The sequence below is a fragment of the Struthio camelus genome, chromosome 6 (assembly GCF_040807025.1).
Source record: "Struthio camelus isolate bStrCam1 chromosome 6, bStrCam1.hap1, whole genome shotgun sequence".
Lineage (NCBI taxonomy): Eukaryota > Metazoa > Chordata > Aves > Struthioniformes > Struthionidae > Struthio > Struthio camelus.
The window spans coordinates 30812734-30827932 of NC_090947.1; the positions used below are offsets into that span (position 1 = coordinate 30812734).

The 15199-nt window shown below is 39.1% G+C and overlaps 1 protein-coding gene across 1 annotated transcript in view; it reads right to left on the reverse strand.

The window, feature by feature from the left end:
- Nucleotides 1-2525: 2525 nt before the first annotated feature.
- CNTNAP5 (contactin associated protein family member 5) overlaps nucleotides 2526-15199 on the reverse strand; it is a 294025-nt gene continuing 281351 nt past the window's right edge. Inside the window, exons 22-24 of the mRNA XM_068948985.1 lie at nucleotides 12964-13182; nucleotides 8376-8447; nucleotides 2526-7404 (exon numbers count right to left, since the gene is read on the reverse strand). Of these exons, the coding sequence (XP_068805086.1) occupies nucleotides 7208-7404; nucleotides 8376-8447; nucleotides 12964-13182 (488 nt within the window). The 3' untranslated portion in view covers nucleotides 2526-7207. The remainder of the gene's footprint in view (nucleotides 7405-8375; nucleotides 8448-12963; nucleotides 13183-15199) is intronic.

The following is a 15199-nucleotide window of genomic DNA, read 5'->3' on the forward strand; positions in this document are numbered from 1 at the left end:
CTTTTTCCCCCTTCCTATTAGGGTGCCTTCATTTTTGAAATAGGATATAGTTCACCCCAGTCTACCCAGAGTTGGGTTCCATTACAATCCCATAAAATCCTCTTAAAGTCAGTGGGTGGGCTTCCACATTGGTTGGTAACAGACCACCCTTCCCCCTACACACATTTCCAAAAAATCCTGAAGGTGACTTAAGCCATGTTACGGACTTAAGCGGAGCTGAAGTTCATTGTTTTATCCTGAATTTTATCCACAGCTTTGCTAGAAGACACACACAATTGCAGTGAATGCAACTCTTGTTGACAGCAGTGGGGGATGATGAATATAAGGTCCTGACTTGAATTCATATACGTCAGGCTCAGTTTGCAGAAGATCATCACTGCCCTTGCCTAGGGCAGTTGCAGGCTAAATTCATCTGTGATGCATCTACATTGACCTCAACAGGATTACAGCCAGGTCTGAAGTTGGCTCTGCTTGTTTCATGAAGAGGGTTTCAAGGCAGGTCATGTATTACGATGTTTAGCCTCTTGCTATCATGTAGAAACAGACTATGTTAAAGAGCATAAATTTTTATGGCTGGATGCCTGAATAAGCATACCTGCTTGCTTCTACCCTCTGTCTGAAGGTTCATGGAGTGGGCTTGGGTGCCTGCATACTCCTCTGTGTCATAAGCTGGTTGTGAGGCTGCAACTGGCTGTATCTAAGCTTTACCTCAGAAGTGATCAGTTTTTTCTTAAATGGTAGATATGCTCAGCATTGGCAACAATGACAAAGTATGTCAGAAAATGACTTGCCTAAAAGGTGCAAGAAGAAAGTGTAAAGGGCCTTGGCATGCAAAAGTGAGTAAATAATTTCCCATGCAGAAGTTTTATCAGATGGACTCTCTTAACGGTTGTGAGATTGAACTCCACAAAAGAGTTAGGACTGGCACACCAAGAAGCAAATGGCATTGGGATATGAACAGCAGTAGACCTAGAGAGAGGCTGCCACCAGCACCTTAAGTAAGTAAGAGAAGGGTGGGAGGAGAGTCTCTAAGGGAACACCATTAGCTCACCTGTTGTACTCAACATTTGATTAAACAGTAAGATCATTTGGGGGATATAGTCCCAAATTATTCTTTGGGTAACTGGCAGAGCTTCAGTTACTTCACTGGAGAGATTTTGATTCATATCAGCCAGATGTTTGAAATCCTCCTCCATGTTTGAAGCACATCTCTGATATTTTGCAGGTCATCAGGAGAATTAATACATTTTTGCAGGCTAGTTATTAACCACTTTCATGGCAAAATAGAATAGTGGGAAAAGATTCCAAACCTTTGTCTCCATGTGCAGGTTATCATGCATGGTTTCCAACAACTGAACTGCAACCTTACTGAGTGCATGTCCCTCCTGCACTGCACTGCCTTATCAGAATTGTAATTTGGAGAGTTCATGTCCCCGCTCTCCCCTACAGGTCTCCATCCCTAGGAGACAACATCTCCACAGTGGAGTGCAATTTCCCTTTAACTGAACAAGAGGCTGATATTTTGAGAATCATGTAATTTCTTCAATTTCCTGGTTTCTGTGACTGCCAGGAGGAAAACCATAACCTTAGTAAGAATTGTGCCACAAGTTCATCTGTCTCCTACCATCAATTCCATATCCCCACATGCTAAAGAAAAAAGGAAAGAAAAAGAAAACAGAGGTGAACTAGATATGAGTGACAATGTCAACACCAATTGTTGCCTTAATCCTTCTTTAGCTTGGCTTGTAGACTCAGTACATAACAACAACAAATGACGAGCTTACAAATTACAATTGTTCACCAAAAAGTGTGCTTTTTTCCCCCAGTTTTTGTTTTCGTCAGAGTAACTTAGTGCAAAAGATCACAAAAATAAGTACTAATACATAGAAATACCCAAACTGCTATAGGCATGGCTTAAAATAAACAACAAAGAAAAATGCTATTTCAGATCCAAAAGAAGAGTGTGTTTAGAAGTTTCATGTACAAAAAGAGCACAGAGGAGGGAGCCGCCCACACTGAAAGGGAATGTGGATAACTTTTCATTAAAAAAGGAAGCACAGCCAAGGTCAGAACTGAAAGAAACAGATCATGCTTTGAAACTGTATGGCTGTGATATTAACTTGTCAAAAAAAAAAAAAAAAAAAACAACCCAAAACACCAAAGGGCATGGCACAACTCTAACTAGTTAACCAAGAGGCCTCCCACCAACCTCAAAAGAAGTTGGATAAGGCCCATGGTTTGGCAGGAAGTAACTATATTGCTTTGCTTGCTTGATAAGAACACATTGCAAAACTGCATGAAAGCTTTAAAAAAAGCACTCGTTTTAGAGAGCCTCACAAGGTCTCAGCTTTTGCTCAAGTCTTTTACAAGTGTTGTTTCCTGAAAACAAAGCAAAACAAAACAAAAAGATCCTTTGTGTCTGTGAAAAGCTAGCAGTACAGAACAATACTTGATACTGGTCTTCTTCAGTGTAAGCTTTGTGTAAGTGAAGACAACAAACAACAATGGCATGAGATGGTGGAGTACAAAGGAGTCACATCCTGCCTCCTCTTATACTCTTGTTGATCCAGAGTGAAGGACTTAACTTCAGCTGATTCACCATCAGTTTACACTGATGGAAGGGAAGGCTGATTTGTTCTGAAGAAGAGATTTTTCAAGGATTCATCTCATTAAGTTAGGGTTTCTGGACAGGCATTTACCGTAATTTGAAATGTGAACAGATATCAGACATATCTGCCTGGAGCTAGCAGATATAAGACACAACAGGCAGGACACTTGCATCCTTACTGGACCTGCAGAGATTCATCTCAAATTGCACCAGACACCTAGAGGCGAAAAGGCATCGTACAGGTCTGATTTAGGTTTAAATTATGAAATCTGCATTTATCTGTCCATTCTTTGTCAAAACTTCCAGAATAGTCAATGAAAGGCTCCTGGAGAATGATTCATCTCACTCTAAAATAGATGAATCTCTCTCCTCTCTAAGCTCCACAAATTATCTCCTAGATGTCAACTGACTCAAATGAGTGACTCCTGCCTTGATCCCAGGCGGCACCTCAGAAAGGAATAGGTCTCCTGTAAGGTCTGTACAGATGTGCTTGCTGGAAATGCACGAGTAGTGTGAAATGCTTATATTCAGGTAGACTCTGGTCTAAGTAGTTCATCTATCACTAGGTGTCTACCCTGTGTCTATGATCAATGGAGAGAAAAATGCATCTCTAGGGTTAATTCTGGCTAGATTAGGTTAAAGTAAAGCAGAGACAAAGCATCTCATGGTTGAATTTCGGCCAGTGGTAAATAAAATGACAGGGGAATCTCAAGACTGGAAACAGTCATATACAGTAAGGCTCTACACCCATTTTCTTGGGTGAAGGAAAAGAAGAAGCCTTCAAACAATTCTTTGATACACTCAGGTTTTCCATTTAAAAAATCCTGAGACATATGTATATATATAAACTATTATTTCCCACGTTTACTGAAATGCGTTTTCTAAAATGATAGCCGAAAGAAAGCAGAGAACAACCCCATCCCCCCATTTAAAGAGTAATTTTAATAAAAATATCATAAGTGGTTTGCAATAGATGGAAAAATAGGTCTAATTTAAACTGTGGAAAATGAAAGCAATTTTAACATTGGAAGATTTTTGCAAAATTGTATCTCTTCTCTTTTTTTAAATATCTACTTTTAATTACATTTAACTGGTACCAAAGTAAACCAGATGATGCCTTCACTAAGGAAAACACTGTCACCCAAAAAAAGGAAAAAGAAGAAAAGAGGAGCTAGTATTATGGTTTGCTTCATATAGTCAATCCATTGTATTCTACTTCCTAGGCAGCTGATTTGCTGCCTTTTGCTACTTTTTAATTAGAAGAATATAACATCCTGATTTAGAAGACAGGATTTTAAATGGCATGTCCATATAAATAGTTGGTCTTCATTTGACTAACTATGCAGCTTATTTTTCGTCACATCTCATTATATCCATAGGTATAGATGCATGTGTTTCTGTATATTTCTGCATGCATTTATGTAAGTGCAGTTTTTTTCTTTTTACAGACACGCACCAACATAGTTGAATTTTCAAGAAATCTTACCAGCCTGGACTATGTTTAATGAAGATAAAGAAAAATAAATTGATAAAGCAACTTACACTGTTTTGGCAGGCCAGGGCTATGTTATCTGCTACTTATACTTGTTCTCCAGCCCAGGATTGAGCCATTGAGTGCTAGGCTGATCCTTCTTCACTGCTTCTGCTTTATGGGTTTGCATGCGAATGGGCCGTTTTATCCTGTCATGAGGATTTTGAGAGAAAATGGTGATGGGAGCAGGATGCAGAGTCCCAGGAATACCCTGAGCTGTGCTTTCTTCCTGATGTAGAGCATCACCTCTACATGAATGCTCAACTATGTCTCAACATCATATTTCCACAAAGATGTATCTGAAATGTCTGCAACAGCATTTTCATATCTACATTTGGTGATGGGAACCCGATCCTCTGATAAAAGGCTCAGCATCTTGCACACTCAGGCCCTAGCATGGCAGAAAGCAATTTAGTCACTGCATACAGGAGACGACTCTGCTTCATTGCTCGATCTCCCTTTTCCAGCGACTCCAACGTTGGAGCTGCTTTGTGCTTTATAATTGCACTTCATAGTACTTTATTCTAAGAAACTAATATGTAGCAAAGCAGAAGGATGACTTGTATCTGATGGTTTGGCCAGAGAATAATACATGACAACATTGCGGGGGCGGGGGGGATTAAACATAGCTGTGGGTTTTCATCTCCTTCCTATTCCATTTTTCATCAGGCCGATTAAGTACATTAGGGCATCAAGGCTGCCTCATACAGAGGCCATTTCGAGTAAAATGACTCAAACATGGGCACAGGAGCCCATGTGGTTACTTATTCCTCCCCTTCCCACCATACAAAACAAGGTAGCTTTGTCTGGGGGAAGGAAAGAGGGAGAGAAGAGAATTCCTGTGCCAGGATCTCACTACAAAAGACAAAGCAACGTAAAAAGAATGCAGCTTATGAGCTCATCATTACACATCTCGTCATGCAGAAACACTCAAATAATATATATCATGCAAACAGTGGGAATATGGCAGAAGGGCCATGGTCAACCAGGATCCAAGAGCATCAATACTAATTTCAGTATATCTGGCTTTGCAAAATGGCTTGGTTAGGCTGCTGGATATTGGGCTGGCCTCACTAGTATATACTCCTCCTCATACTAAGGGTGATATAATTTCCAGATTGCTTTATATGCTTTACCAGACTCTACATCTCTCATCCATCTATCAACAGAAGTGTTAAAGAGTCACCATTTCCAAACTGTCATTTTGGTATTCTTCCTTATCTATCCACTCTTCCCATCAAAAAATAACCAGCTACACACCTTTGTGATTAATGCATGTCCTGGAAAACCAGTACCTGCTGCATGTGTATTCTCATCTCTAGTTGGGTGTTGATCATTACCTCATACTGTGATTCTTTGCTTTTAATCTAAGTGAAAAGGATCAGCATGTGGAGACCCCAGGATGACTCCAGAATGGTGTAGGTGACAAAAAAAGAGATTCAGTTGTACAATTAATTCTCTTGTACTAATTCTCATCTGAAGAGTACTGCAAACAATATGAAACTTTTCTTAGCTGTTGGATTAGTTGATTCAACTCCAAAAAGAAACCTTCAAGCCTAACAGCAAATTCTAAGTACTCTTCAACAGCCCTGTGAAAGGAGTATGTCATATAGATACAGGTAGGGTGTGATAAACCTCACTGTTGAGGGTCTTATAAATTCCTTATCTTACAGTCGCATGTGGATGAAAGGAAGATTTTTCAGCCTCACTCTGCAATCATGCAACACAAGTAAAATAGGCTGGATTCAGGTGTTTAGTATTGGTTCCCAAACAAGAAAGCATAGAAGACTTTGGAGAAACTGGAGAGAAGATTTAATTAAAAAAGTGGAGTGTGCGTGTGGGTTGGTGGGAGGGTGTTTTTTTTTTTTTAATAGGTTTCCTTAATGTTCTTAGTTGATTAAATGTTAACCTTTTTAGATGTCATGTTAGACCTCTCTATATTTAGCTCTGGATATTCCAATTTCTACAAATTGGAAATACCGTTCCATTTTTTATGTAGGTTTTCTCGAGCAGTTGGGTTTTTTCTTTTTTTTTTTTTAATGAGAACTAGCAGAAGGGGTGTTTAAAGTGAAATTATTTTCCTTTTCTTGTGTATATATTTTTTTCATTGTCACGGTGGCAAAAGTGTTTAACCTCAGTGCATGATAATCCTCCATATGACATGAACGGGTATATGCTGTATTTCTAACATTTCAGACAAATATAGAGCACCTAAGTCCTAGCAGCTTCCTAAAACCCTTGGAGATTCAAGCTACTATTTTCCATGCTTCAGCTAGAGTTATGCCAGAGTATGTCAGGTCTACATAGCCAGCCTTATGAGATGGAGGTGAAAGAGGTGCACAGGAATGATTTTTTGTTGTTGATACATATCCTGTTGGAAAAATATTGGTAAGCCTAAAAGTTACAGTAAAAGGACAGGAGGGTGGGGAAGGATCTTAACGAGAAAGACTGTTTTATTTTTCCTTACCTCATACCAGCTTCTCAACTGGTATAAATTAATGTAACACCAGTGAAGTCAATGGATTTATGTCAACTCACATCATTTGAGAATTTGGCTGGTTCTTTATGATTGGTGTAAATAAGCCTGTAAAATAAGCCAGGTGTTTTGGTCTCATTCTTTCCCTCTACCCTGTCCCAGCATCTGTAGAGCTATGTATTCAGCTACTTTATCTCTATTTTACAGTCCAGCTCTAATGTAAAAGTGGTGAATTAAATGCTCCAGAGGAGGGGGGGAAAAAAAAAGGCAGGAAAAAGGTAGGGACTTGAAACATCCAGGAACTTACACAAGAAACCAGGTGTACATGTGGATCTTACTTTGTGTAGCGTAGGATAATAGGTCTCTTGAGCTGCAGAAGTAAACTGTGACAGCTTTTTGTGCAGAGAATGAGGTACTGTGACTGTTGTCACTGTTTCCTGTGCAGGGCGGTCTTTTTCCAAATGAAAACAAGGTGAGCAAAAAATGAATGGTTTTAAAAAAAGAAAAGAAAAAAGGAAGAGCAAAAAAAGGACAGAAGGAAGGAATAAAGGAATGGTAGGGGAGAAAGAATAAGAAGAAATTGCATTGTCCATCAAATGAAATATTCCCGTTTGCATTCGCTCGCTGTGTTCTGCATGTCAATGTCAGCTTTAAAGGAGCTCTCGAGGTTTTCTGGGTATTCCTTCTCCTTTGTCTGGCTACTTCGATGTGCCTGTTTGTGCTGATAGAGGAATCTGCTCATGATGGCAATGATGCAAAAGGTGATAAATATCACAACTGCTATTACACCTGAAGAGGAGGAGCAAAACAGGAAAGATAGGGTAAAAAATAATCAAAAAAACCCAAGTACCTCAGAAATAAATTACCAGTGCATAACACTTAGTGGATATGATAATCCAACTCATCTTAGTCTGTACATGGTTATCTGCCTCCATCGTACCCTCCCTGATAGTTCTATTTTGTTACTTTAAGTGAGACATAAAAAAGCAGCAAATATTACTGCTATTGACCTTCTAATTCAAGTCAAATTCTGCCTTCACTGGAAACAAGCTTGGGTCAGTGTGATTAGTTTTTAAAAACTACATCTCCATGCTCACACAACTTCCTGCGCTGTTGCATTTTCTTCCTTGTTATCTCTGGAAACCTTGAATGAGCTTTGTACACTTTGGTTTATAGCTTCTAGATATTATCAAAAGTGGCTCCCTACAGGGCATCCTGTAAAATAAACAGAGATAAATTGCCTTCTAGGTTGCTAAAGAGAAATGAAACCCACACATGAAGCTTTAAGGACAACTTTCTCTAGTGTGTAAGTGCTTCCATGTGACCTAGTGAACTCCACTGCAGCAACCTACAAATAGAAAGCTCAAGTAGAGAACATATGAATACTACACTGAGGCTGTTGTCAGAGTGGTGTGCAAAACTATTGCTAGTTAGCTGGATCTCAGATAGACAGACTTTATTTGTATTTTTAGAAAACTTTTAAGTTCTTTAATATCCATAATGCCTTTTTTGGACAGTACCCAGCACCATGTGCCACCCGTATTGGCTTATTCCATAATACAGGTGCCTATCTATCTAGGTAGCTTCATAGGGATATGATGCTAATAAATCCGGGAAATACCAGACTTGCATTAGATCACACACACACACACACACACATACACAAGTGAAAACAGGATCTTATGGGCCCAGATATAAAGTAACCTAGATGGCTGCCTTGACAGAATTACGTTTCAATTGTAATCTTTAAAAACAGTTACCTCCAATCACAGCTGAATCGCTTCTGACTGCATTGGTGAGAGGCTCCCTTTCATCTGTCTTCCCGAAAGGATCTGCAGTTGGTTAAAAAAAAAGGATTTATTTTCTTTGATCAACTGTATTGTGGCTTAGGCAGAAACGTGTCTTACCCTCATGAATTCTAAACTGTTTTCAAAAGATGTGGTTTGGCAGATTGGAGAATTGGACCAGAAAGCCCTCTTAAAAATAAACTGTGTTTGTAGCTCAGTCTTCTACATCTTCAAGAGCAAAATCTGTTAAGGGTACATTTAAAAGGAAATGGAAAAGCTCATGCTACTCTAACATCTGGAAGTGTCTTCTCTGTTTATCCGTAGAGAAACACAGAGAGATATTTGAACTAAATAGCCTATTAAGAGCTCTTCTCAGTCCTAGCGATTTTTTTGATACCTAAAAAACAATATCAGAAAGAAGTAAAAGGAGAGAAAGGCCAGACAAACACAGACATGACCTACATTTGTAGATACAGATATACAAGTCAATCCCATAAAAAGAAACAGTTTCTGGTTGGGACTGCTTCTTCGAAAGGACATTTTTCTTTCCATTGCAGAACTGTGGTGATCAAACTGGGTTCAAAACAGAGAGGGGTCAGAAATTAATTCCTATTTTAAAAACTACTCAAAGTTAGAGGATTCTTCCACCCTTTCTATAAATGAATACTGCCAAAAGAGTGGGCAAATCAGTATATAGGCTGGGAGCTTCAAACTCAGATCCACACCTGAGAGGTCAAACACTCAATGAAATCACTGGAATTATAGCAGTGGTCCAGCCTGTTTCAGAAACCAGTATGTTTTCTACTGCTAGCTAAATCCAGCTTTTTTGCGCCTTCATAGTACTTTTTTTTCTCTCAGCTCACGCTCTCCTTTGACAAGATTCCTATCTGTGGTTTTCCCCTTTATGGGGGAGCTCTTCCAGGCTATCCAACAGTGGATGTATTTGGGAGTTAGAGATGACTGCCTCAGCTACCTAGTGTATTGCTTTGCCAAACTGATCTTCCTAAATGCAAGAGGTGGAAGCCTGACTGAGAAATGCAAAATATTTTAAGGTTTATTGTAATTGAATATCCTTTGCCTAGTAGCTGACTCCGTCACATTTTGATACCTCATTGCCAAGGAGGTACTTTTTACTGAAACAACCCGAAATTTGATATTTGTATATCAGGAGGTGTGAGGTTTAATCTGTAAGGATAGTGTCTTTGAGTTGTTTAGGTTCACAACAGGGGTACTTTTTCCATATTCTCTACATCTAGAGAATATCTGCTCCACTGATACCAACCCTACAGTGCAGAAGGAGTCACTCTCAAGAACCTTTCACATTTTACAAGATGAAACTCTACTGCTAGTTTTAAGGGTAGAAGGATTTCTCATCAAACACATTCATGCTAAAGAATCAGGATTTCCCATATCTGTGGTTCATTGACTGAACTACATGCACAAAAGGGACTTCTGAAGCCAACAGAACATCTCCAGTACACTGGCTATCAGTGTGACTGGCAATTGCCAATGTCAGATTTGGACACTCCTCTCAGTTTTGTATTACCTGCAAACTTGCTGAGGATGGACCCTGTCCTACCGTCCAGGTCATTAAGGATGATGTTAAACAGTACCAGTATTAGCCCGAGGGGTATGCCACCAGTGACTCTCCTCTAGATGGACTTTGTGCCGCTGATCACAACCATCTGAGCTTGGCAGTTCAGCCAGTTTTCAGTTCGCCTCACTGTCCGTATATCTAGCCTGTATTTCATCAGTTTGTCTATGTGGATGTTATGGGAGACCATATTAAAAGCCTTGCTAAAGTCAAGAAAAACAATATCCACTGCTTTCTCCTCATCCACTGAGACAGTCATTTCATTGCAGAAGGCTATCACATTGGCCAGGCACGATTTCATAAATTCACATTGATTACTTCCAATCACTTTCTCGCCCTTTTCTATGTTTGGAAACAGTTTCCAGGATTATTTGCTCCATCATCTTCTCAGAGATCGATGTGAGGCTGACCAGCCTGTTCCCTGCATCTTCCTTCTTGCCATTCTTGAGGATAAGAGTGACACTTGCTTTCTTCCATTCCTCAGAAACCTCTCCCAATTGCCATGACCTTTCAGAGATGACTGGTGGTATTGCAATAATATCAGTCAGCTCCCTTAGCACTTGTGGGTGCATCCCATCAGGTCTTGTGGACTTGAGTGTGTCCAGCTCGTTTAAATTTTCTGTAACATGATCAGATCTAGCACAACTAGCACAAAAGGATAGCTCAGTGAAATAGGGACTGTTTACAGTGCCTTTCAGATGCAAAATATTTCTCTGCAGTTTCTGACTTTTGAAAGTCTTTGGCATTCTTAATTTAAATGCATGAAGAACTGATCTTCAGCTCAGGTGAAGACAGACAGCTCAAGATTTAGTTCTCAAAATTCCACCTTTCACACACACATCTGAATCGACTATGGCATTTCCAGTGCTTTAATACACTAAAAAAACAGTATAGAAAAAAACTCAAATCTTTATGCCATCAATGTGCCAAACCTCTACATGTTTGTCTCAGCATGGAATAAAGTGATTTACAGATCTTTGTGAAATATCAAAATCATAGTAAGTCATCTTTCATTTTGTATTTTCTAATCAGAAAGCGTGCGTACGGATAACTGAGCTGTGAGTGAATTGATTTTATTCAATATCAATTTGCTAGGAAACTTTCTTGAAGACAACAAATATTCCTGTCTGAAGGAAAGAGCTTCAATTGTTTTGAAGTTATAAATACAGGAAGCTTTTTTCGCACATTTAAAGTGAGATCTCCTCAAGGGCTTTTTTGTTGTATCTGTACATTAGAAAATTGACACAGACATGTCAACTTTGAAGTTCTCTTTTTCTTCTCAGACACTCAATAATGAGAAACTGGGAACTAATGAATTGAAATATAAGCAGTAAATTTGAAAGTTAATTTTTAACTGTCTTGTTTTTATTTCTTAAAATATGTCCTTCTCATACATAAGTGTAATTCTCAAGTACATCTACACAAAGTATAATTTGATACAAATTGGATTTTTTTTTTTACAAGAATCTACCACCCAGTGCTCTTAGTACATAAAGTCTTCAGAACTAACTTGTTCTAAAGATCTTATTCAGGCTTAAATCAAATCCAGTGTGAATAGTCAGGCAGTAGTGTCAGTTAATCATATTGAGAGGAAATAATATCTTAAAGCAGAGAGGAGCAAAGACAGGGAGGAGCTTTTATAAGCTTTTTTTTTAATGCATTTCTGATGTGACAGTGCTTAGCCTTGACGCTTGAGTGCAATTGATTATAAGCTTTAAATACCTAAGTCTGAAGCTGCTATACTCAGCACTGTGTTGCAGAATCCTACAGTTTTAAGACTCAGGTTTTACTTCTTTCGAAACCCTTAAGAAAAATTAGATCATCAATGTGACAGATCAAGAGGCGAGGAGTTCACATTTTCACTATTATCACCCATTCACTATTTACAAGCCACATTTCTTCAGTCCATTAGAGCAGATAACTCAGACAACTCAGGGTGAAGAGAAGAGGGTGGGAGGTGGGGAGAAGCACGCATATACCAGCAGCCGTACTCCACAATCAGCAGCCTTTCTCCTTATGCAGAATGCTAATAAGCACAATTTGTTTTCTGTTGAATATCATCAGCAGAAGCTGCAGGAAATTGGGATTTGATGCAAGTACAAATGTCAAAGGAATCATATTAAGATATAACACAGAGCTTTATTAGTTATCAGAGAAGAGAAAGTGGCTTCATAATTCAAGGGCCAAAAAATAATTCATAATTTGTACCCCTTTCTTGTCATTAGGAATTCTGCCATATCCACTAGTGACTAAAGCAGCAACTTGATTGTCCCCGTTTCTGGTGACAACACTCCCAGCTGCTCTGAGTTTCCTTCTCTGCATACAAATACACATATGCAAAATACTTAAGATTCCCAGAGGGCAGCTTTAGGATTGCAAGAGATAAACAAACTGTTGGGATCATCTTACTAGTACCACTCAAATAATGCTCCTTCCCTTTAGCCAGAGAGAATAAGTACAAGCATTTGATGGAAATCATGCACACCTGCCCAGGGGTTTATACAAGGGGTTCTTGTGCCTGTCGATGAGGGAAGGGGTAGATTCAACTTCTTATCATATGTTTCCTATTGCTGATCACCACGGGGATAAGACATCATGGTAACACTTATGTTTTCTTTTGAGCAGCAGCCATGGAGCTATCCAGAGTGGATGGGAATGGCAAGTCATGCGCATACCCATACTTTAGTTTCCACTACTCCTTTGGGACTTCTTTCCTATAATCACTACACTGTTACAGGTGTGGTTTAGGCAATCCAGAAGCTTGGCCTTAGAACTTGTTTTAGTACAATGCCTTTTAAAGGGCTCTTGTCTAGTCTTAATACCCATCCTTAACATTCCTAATGGTGAGAGAAAAGGCAGTTTCCCAGTTCTATGTTTATATTATCACAATCGTGCTACAGCAAAAAGGAAGGAAGCTTAATTCTACAGTGTTCTTTAAAATCCCCATTCCCCTTTGGCAGAACATACCTGATGAGGAATATATCGTGGTTACGGTGTTCACATCAGCTTCCACTATGGATGCACAGCTTGACTCAGTCAAGGAGCCTTTGACAGTCACAGGCGCAACGCTAGGATGGCGTAAAGCAGCTTTCAGTGGAGCAATATGATTGTATTGAACAGAGGACAGGCAGCCAATGAAGCCGTACGCGTTTGCCTTTGAGATTTCAGGGTCCAGTGACAAAGTGTCTGCAGCACAACAGGAAAACAGTCTGAGAATTGTAGGTTTTAGGAAGGCACATAGAAAAATGAATCCCTTTTTGCCTTGCCTAGTTATTTACTTCTCTTCGTCCAAACTGTGGGGGATCTCCCTCAGTCCTACAAGTCCTCCCTGGCCTGACCCACAAGGCTCCTATCCCCAGTCCTTCCTCTGCAATACTGCTTATGTTGAATCAAGTTGGCTTGGACATATAAAAGCCTGTATTGTGCTTCTCTCCTTACCCATTTTCTCTACTACCTGGACAATATCTAACACATCATAGGTGCTAATCACCAGAATAAAAAACTAATAATATTAATAAAAACTAGTAAAAATACTCGATATCACAGGATCCTGGGGATAATGTTATTTAATTTTGCTGCGTCTGTTACAACGATCCCTAAGAGTCCTCCTAATTATGAGCCAGGCTGTCACTGCACTAGCCCTATTCAGCTAATAAAATAAAATGCAAAACTGTAGCTTATTTTATCTAAATCAAAATCAAACCCAGTATCTCCATGCTTTTTTCTAGCTGCAATTGATATAGTGCAATTAATTCATGTGTCTGTCCGTATTCTTTTAAACTGCAGAAAGACAAAGCCAGTTCTAAGGCATGTATTTTTCACTTAGATCTAAATGCTTTAAGATCAAAGGTCGTTTGGGAAAGTCAGTGAAGGACAGCGAAGTCATCTTCTCTTTTCTCTAACTTCTCATTTTATTTACTTTCCAGAAATTGAAATTCACACTGCTCAGAGGTCTGCAACATGATGAGGTTTATATCAAGGTCATTCAAACAAAACAAGACAAAATCCACAAATGCACACACATACGCTATCAATAGTTATTCAAAAATCACTTGTCAATGAAGAAAACATTTAGCATCGAAAATACTGGAAATACTTCCAACAGTATTAGAAAAAGAGTATTCCCAGCTTTTCAAATTTATTTTCAAAGAGTAAGATGGTGAACCTTCAAAGAAAGCCTGTTTTTCCACCACCATTCAAATATGATGATTTTACCAGCCCTCAGCCAAAAGAATTTAGGAAAAAAATAAACCTTCTCTTACTGTCTTAATCTCTGATTTTCCTACCTAAGTAACACTATTTTAACATAAATATATAGACACCTCTTTTATGTAGAAGAAAATACTGAGAAATCTCAAAATTAGCTCAAATCACACATTAACTTTGGCAGTCAGGATCTGTGACCGCTATATGATGCAATGAGAGGGATTTAACCAGGAAAGACTTAGTAATTATGTTTGAATGCCTTTATGGAAACCTAACACGGGAGAGTTTGGCTGTTTCTCAGCAATGTAAGGGATAGTGTGAGCTCTCACTCCCCGGGGTCTTTCACAAGAAAGAAGTTTAGTCTGCAGAGGGTGTCACGACCAGAACTGTCCCAGGGACAACCTCTGGGCTATGGGCAACAAAAAAGAGAGAAGGGAAGGGAAACAGTGGAAAAAATGCAGCCTTAAGGAGGTTCACCTTAGCTCTTCTCAGACTGTGCGGCTAGCACTGCACTCAAGCTTGTTGTGGGACTTTGAGACCAGGATGTTACAAAACAAGAAATCATCTCCAAGTTTCTACAGAAAAGCTTTTCTAAAACTAGAAAGACCAATTTACAGTATTTGCCTTCTTTGTTGGATTTACAAAACCCTTTGTAAATATTCCCAGCTCTCAGCCTTTCCTGTTTTCTTAGCTCTGACATAAAAGGTGGATTTGTTGTATCCTTTTAAATTGCTCTGTTCTGCCCCAATGTGCAAAAGGTAAAACCTAAGAAATAATGAATTCGCTTTTCACAGTACAGCAGCTTGAAAAGATACAGTACTTCTGAAGGTTATTTTTTTTAAGTCAAATTAAGGGCCTATTCCAGTAGTCTTCTTTCAAAGTAAGCTTTGCACAAATGAGAACTAGAAGATTCATTGTTGAAAGGCTTTGAAATTGGAAAAAAGAAAAAAACTCAAAGAATAAATGGAAAACAACTTCAGAATCTGCTGGTAAAAAT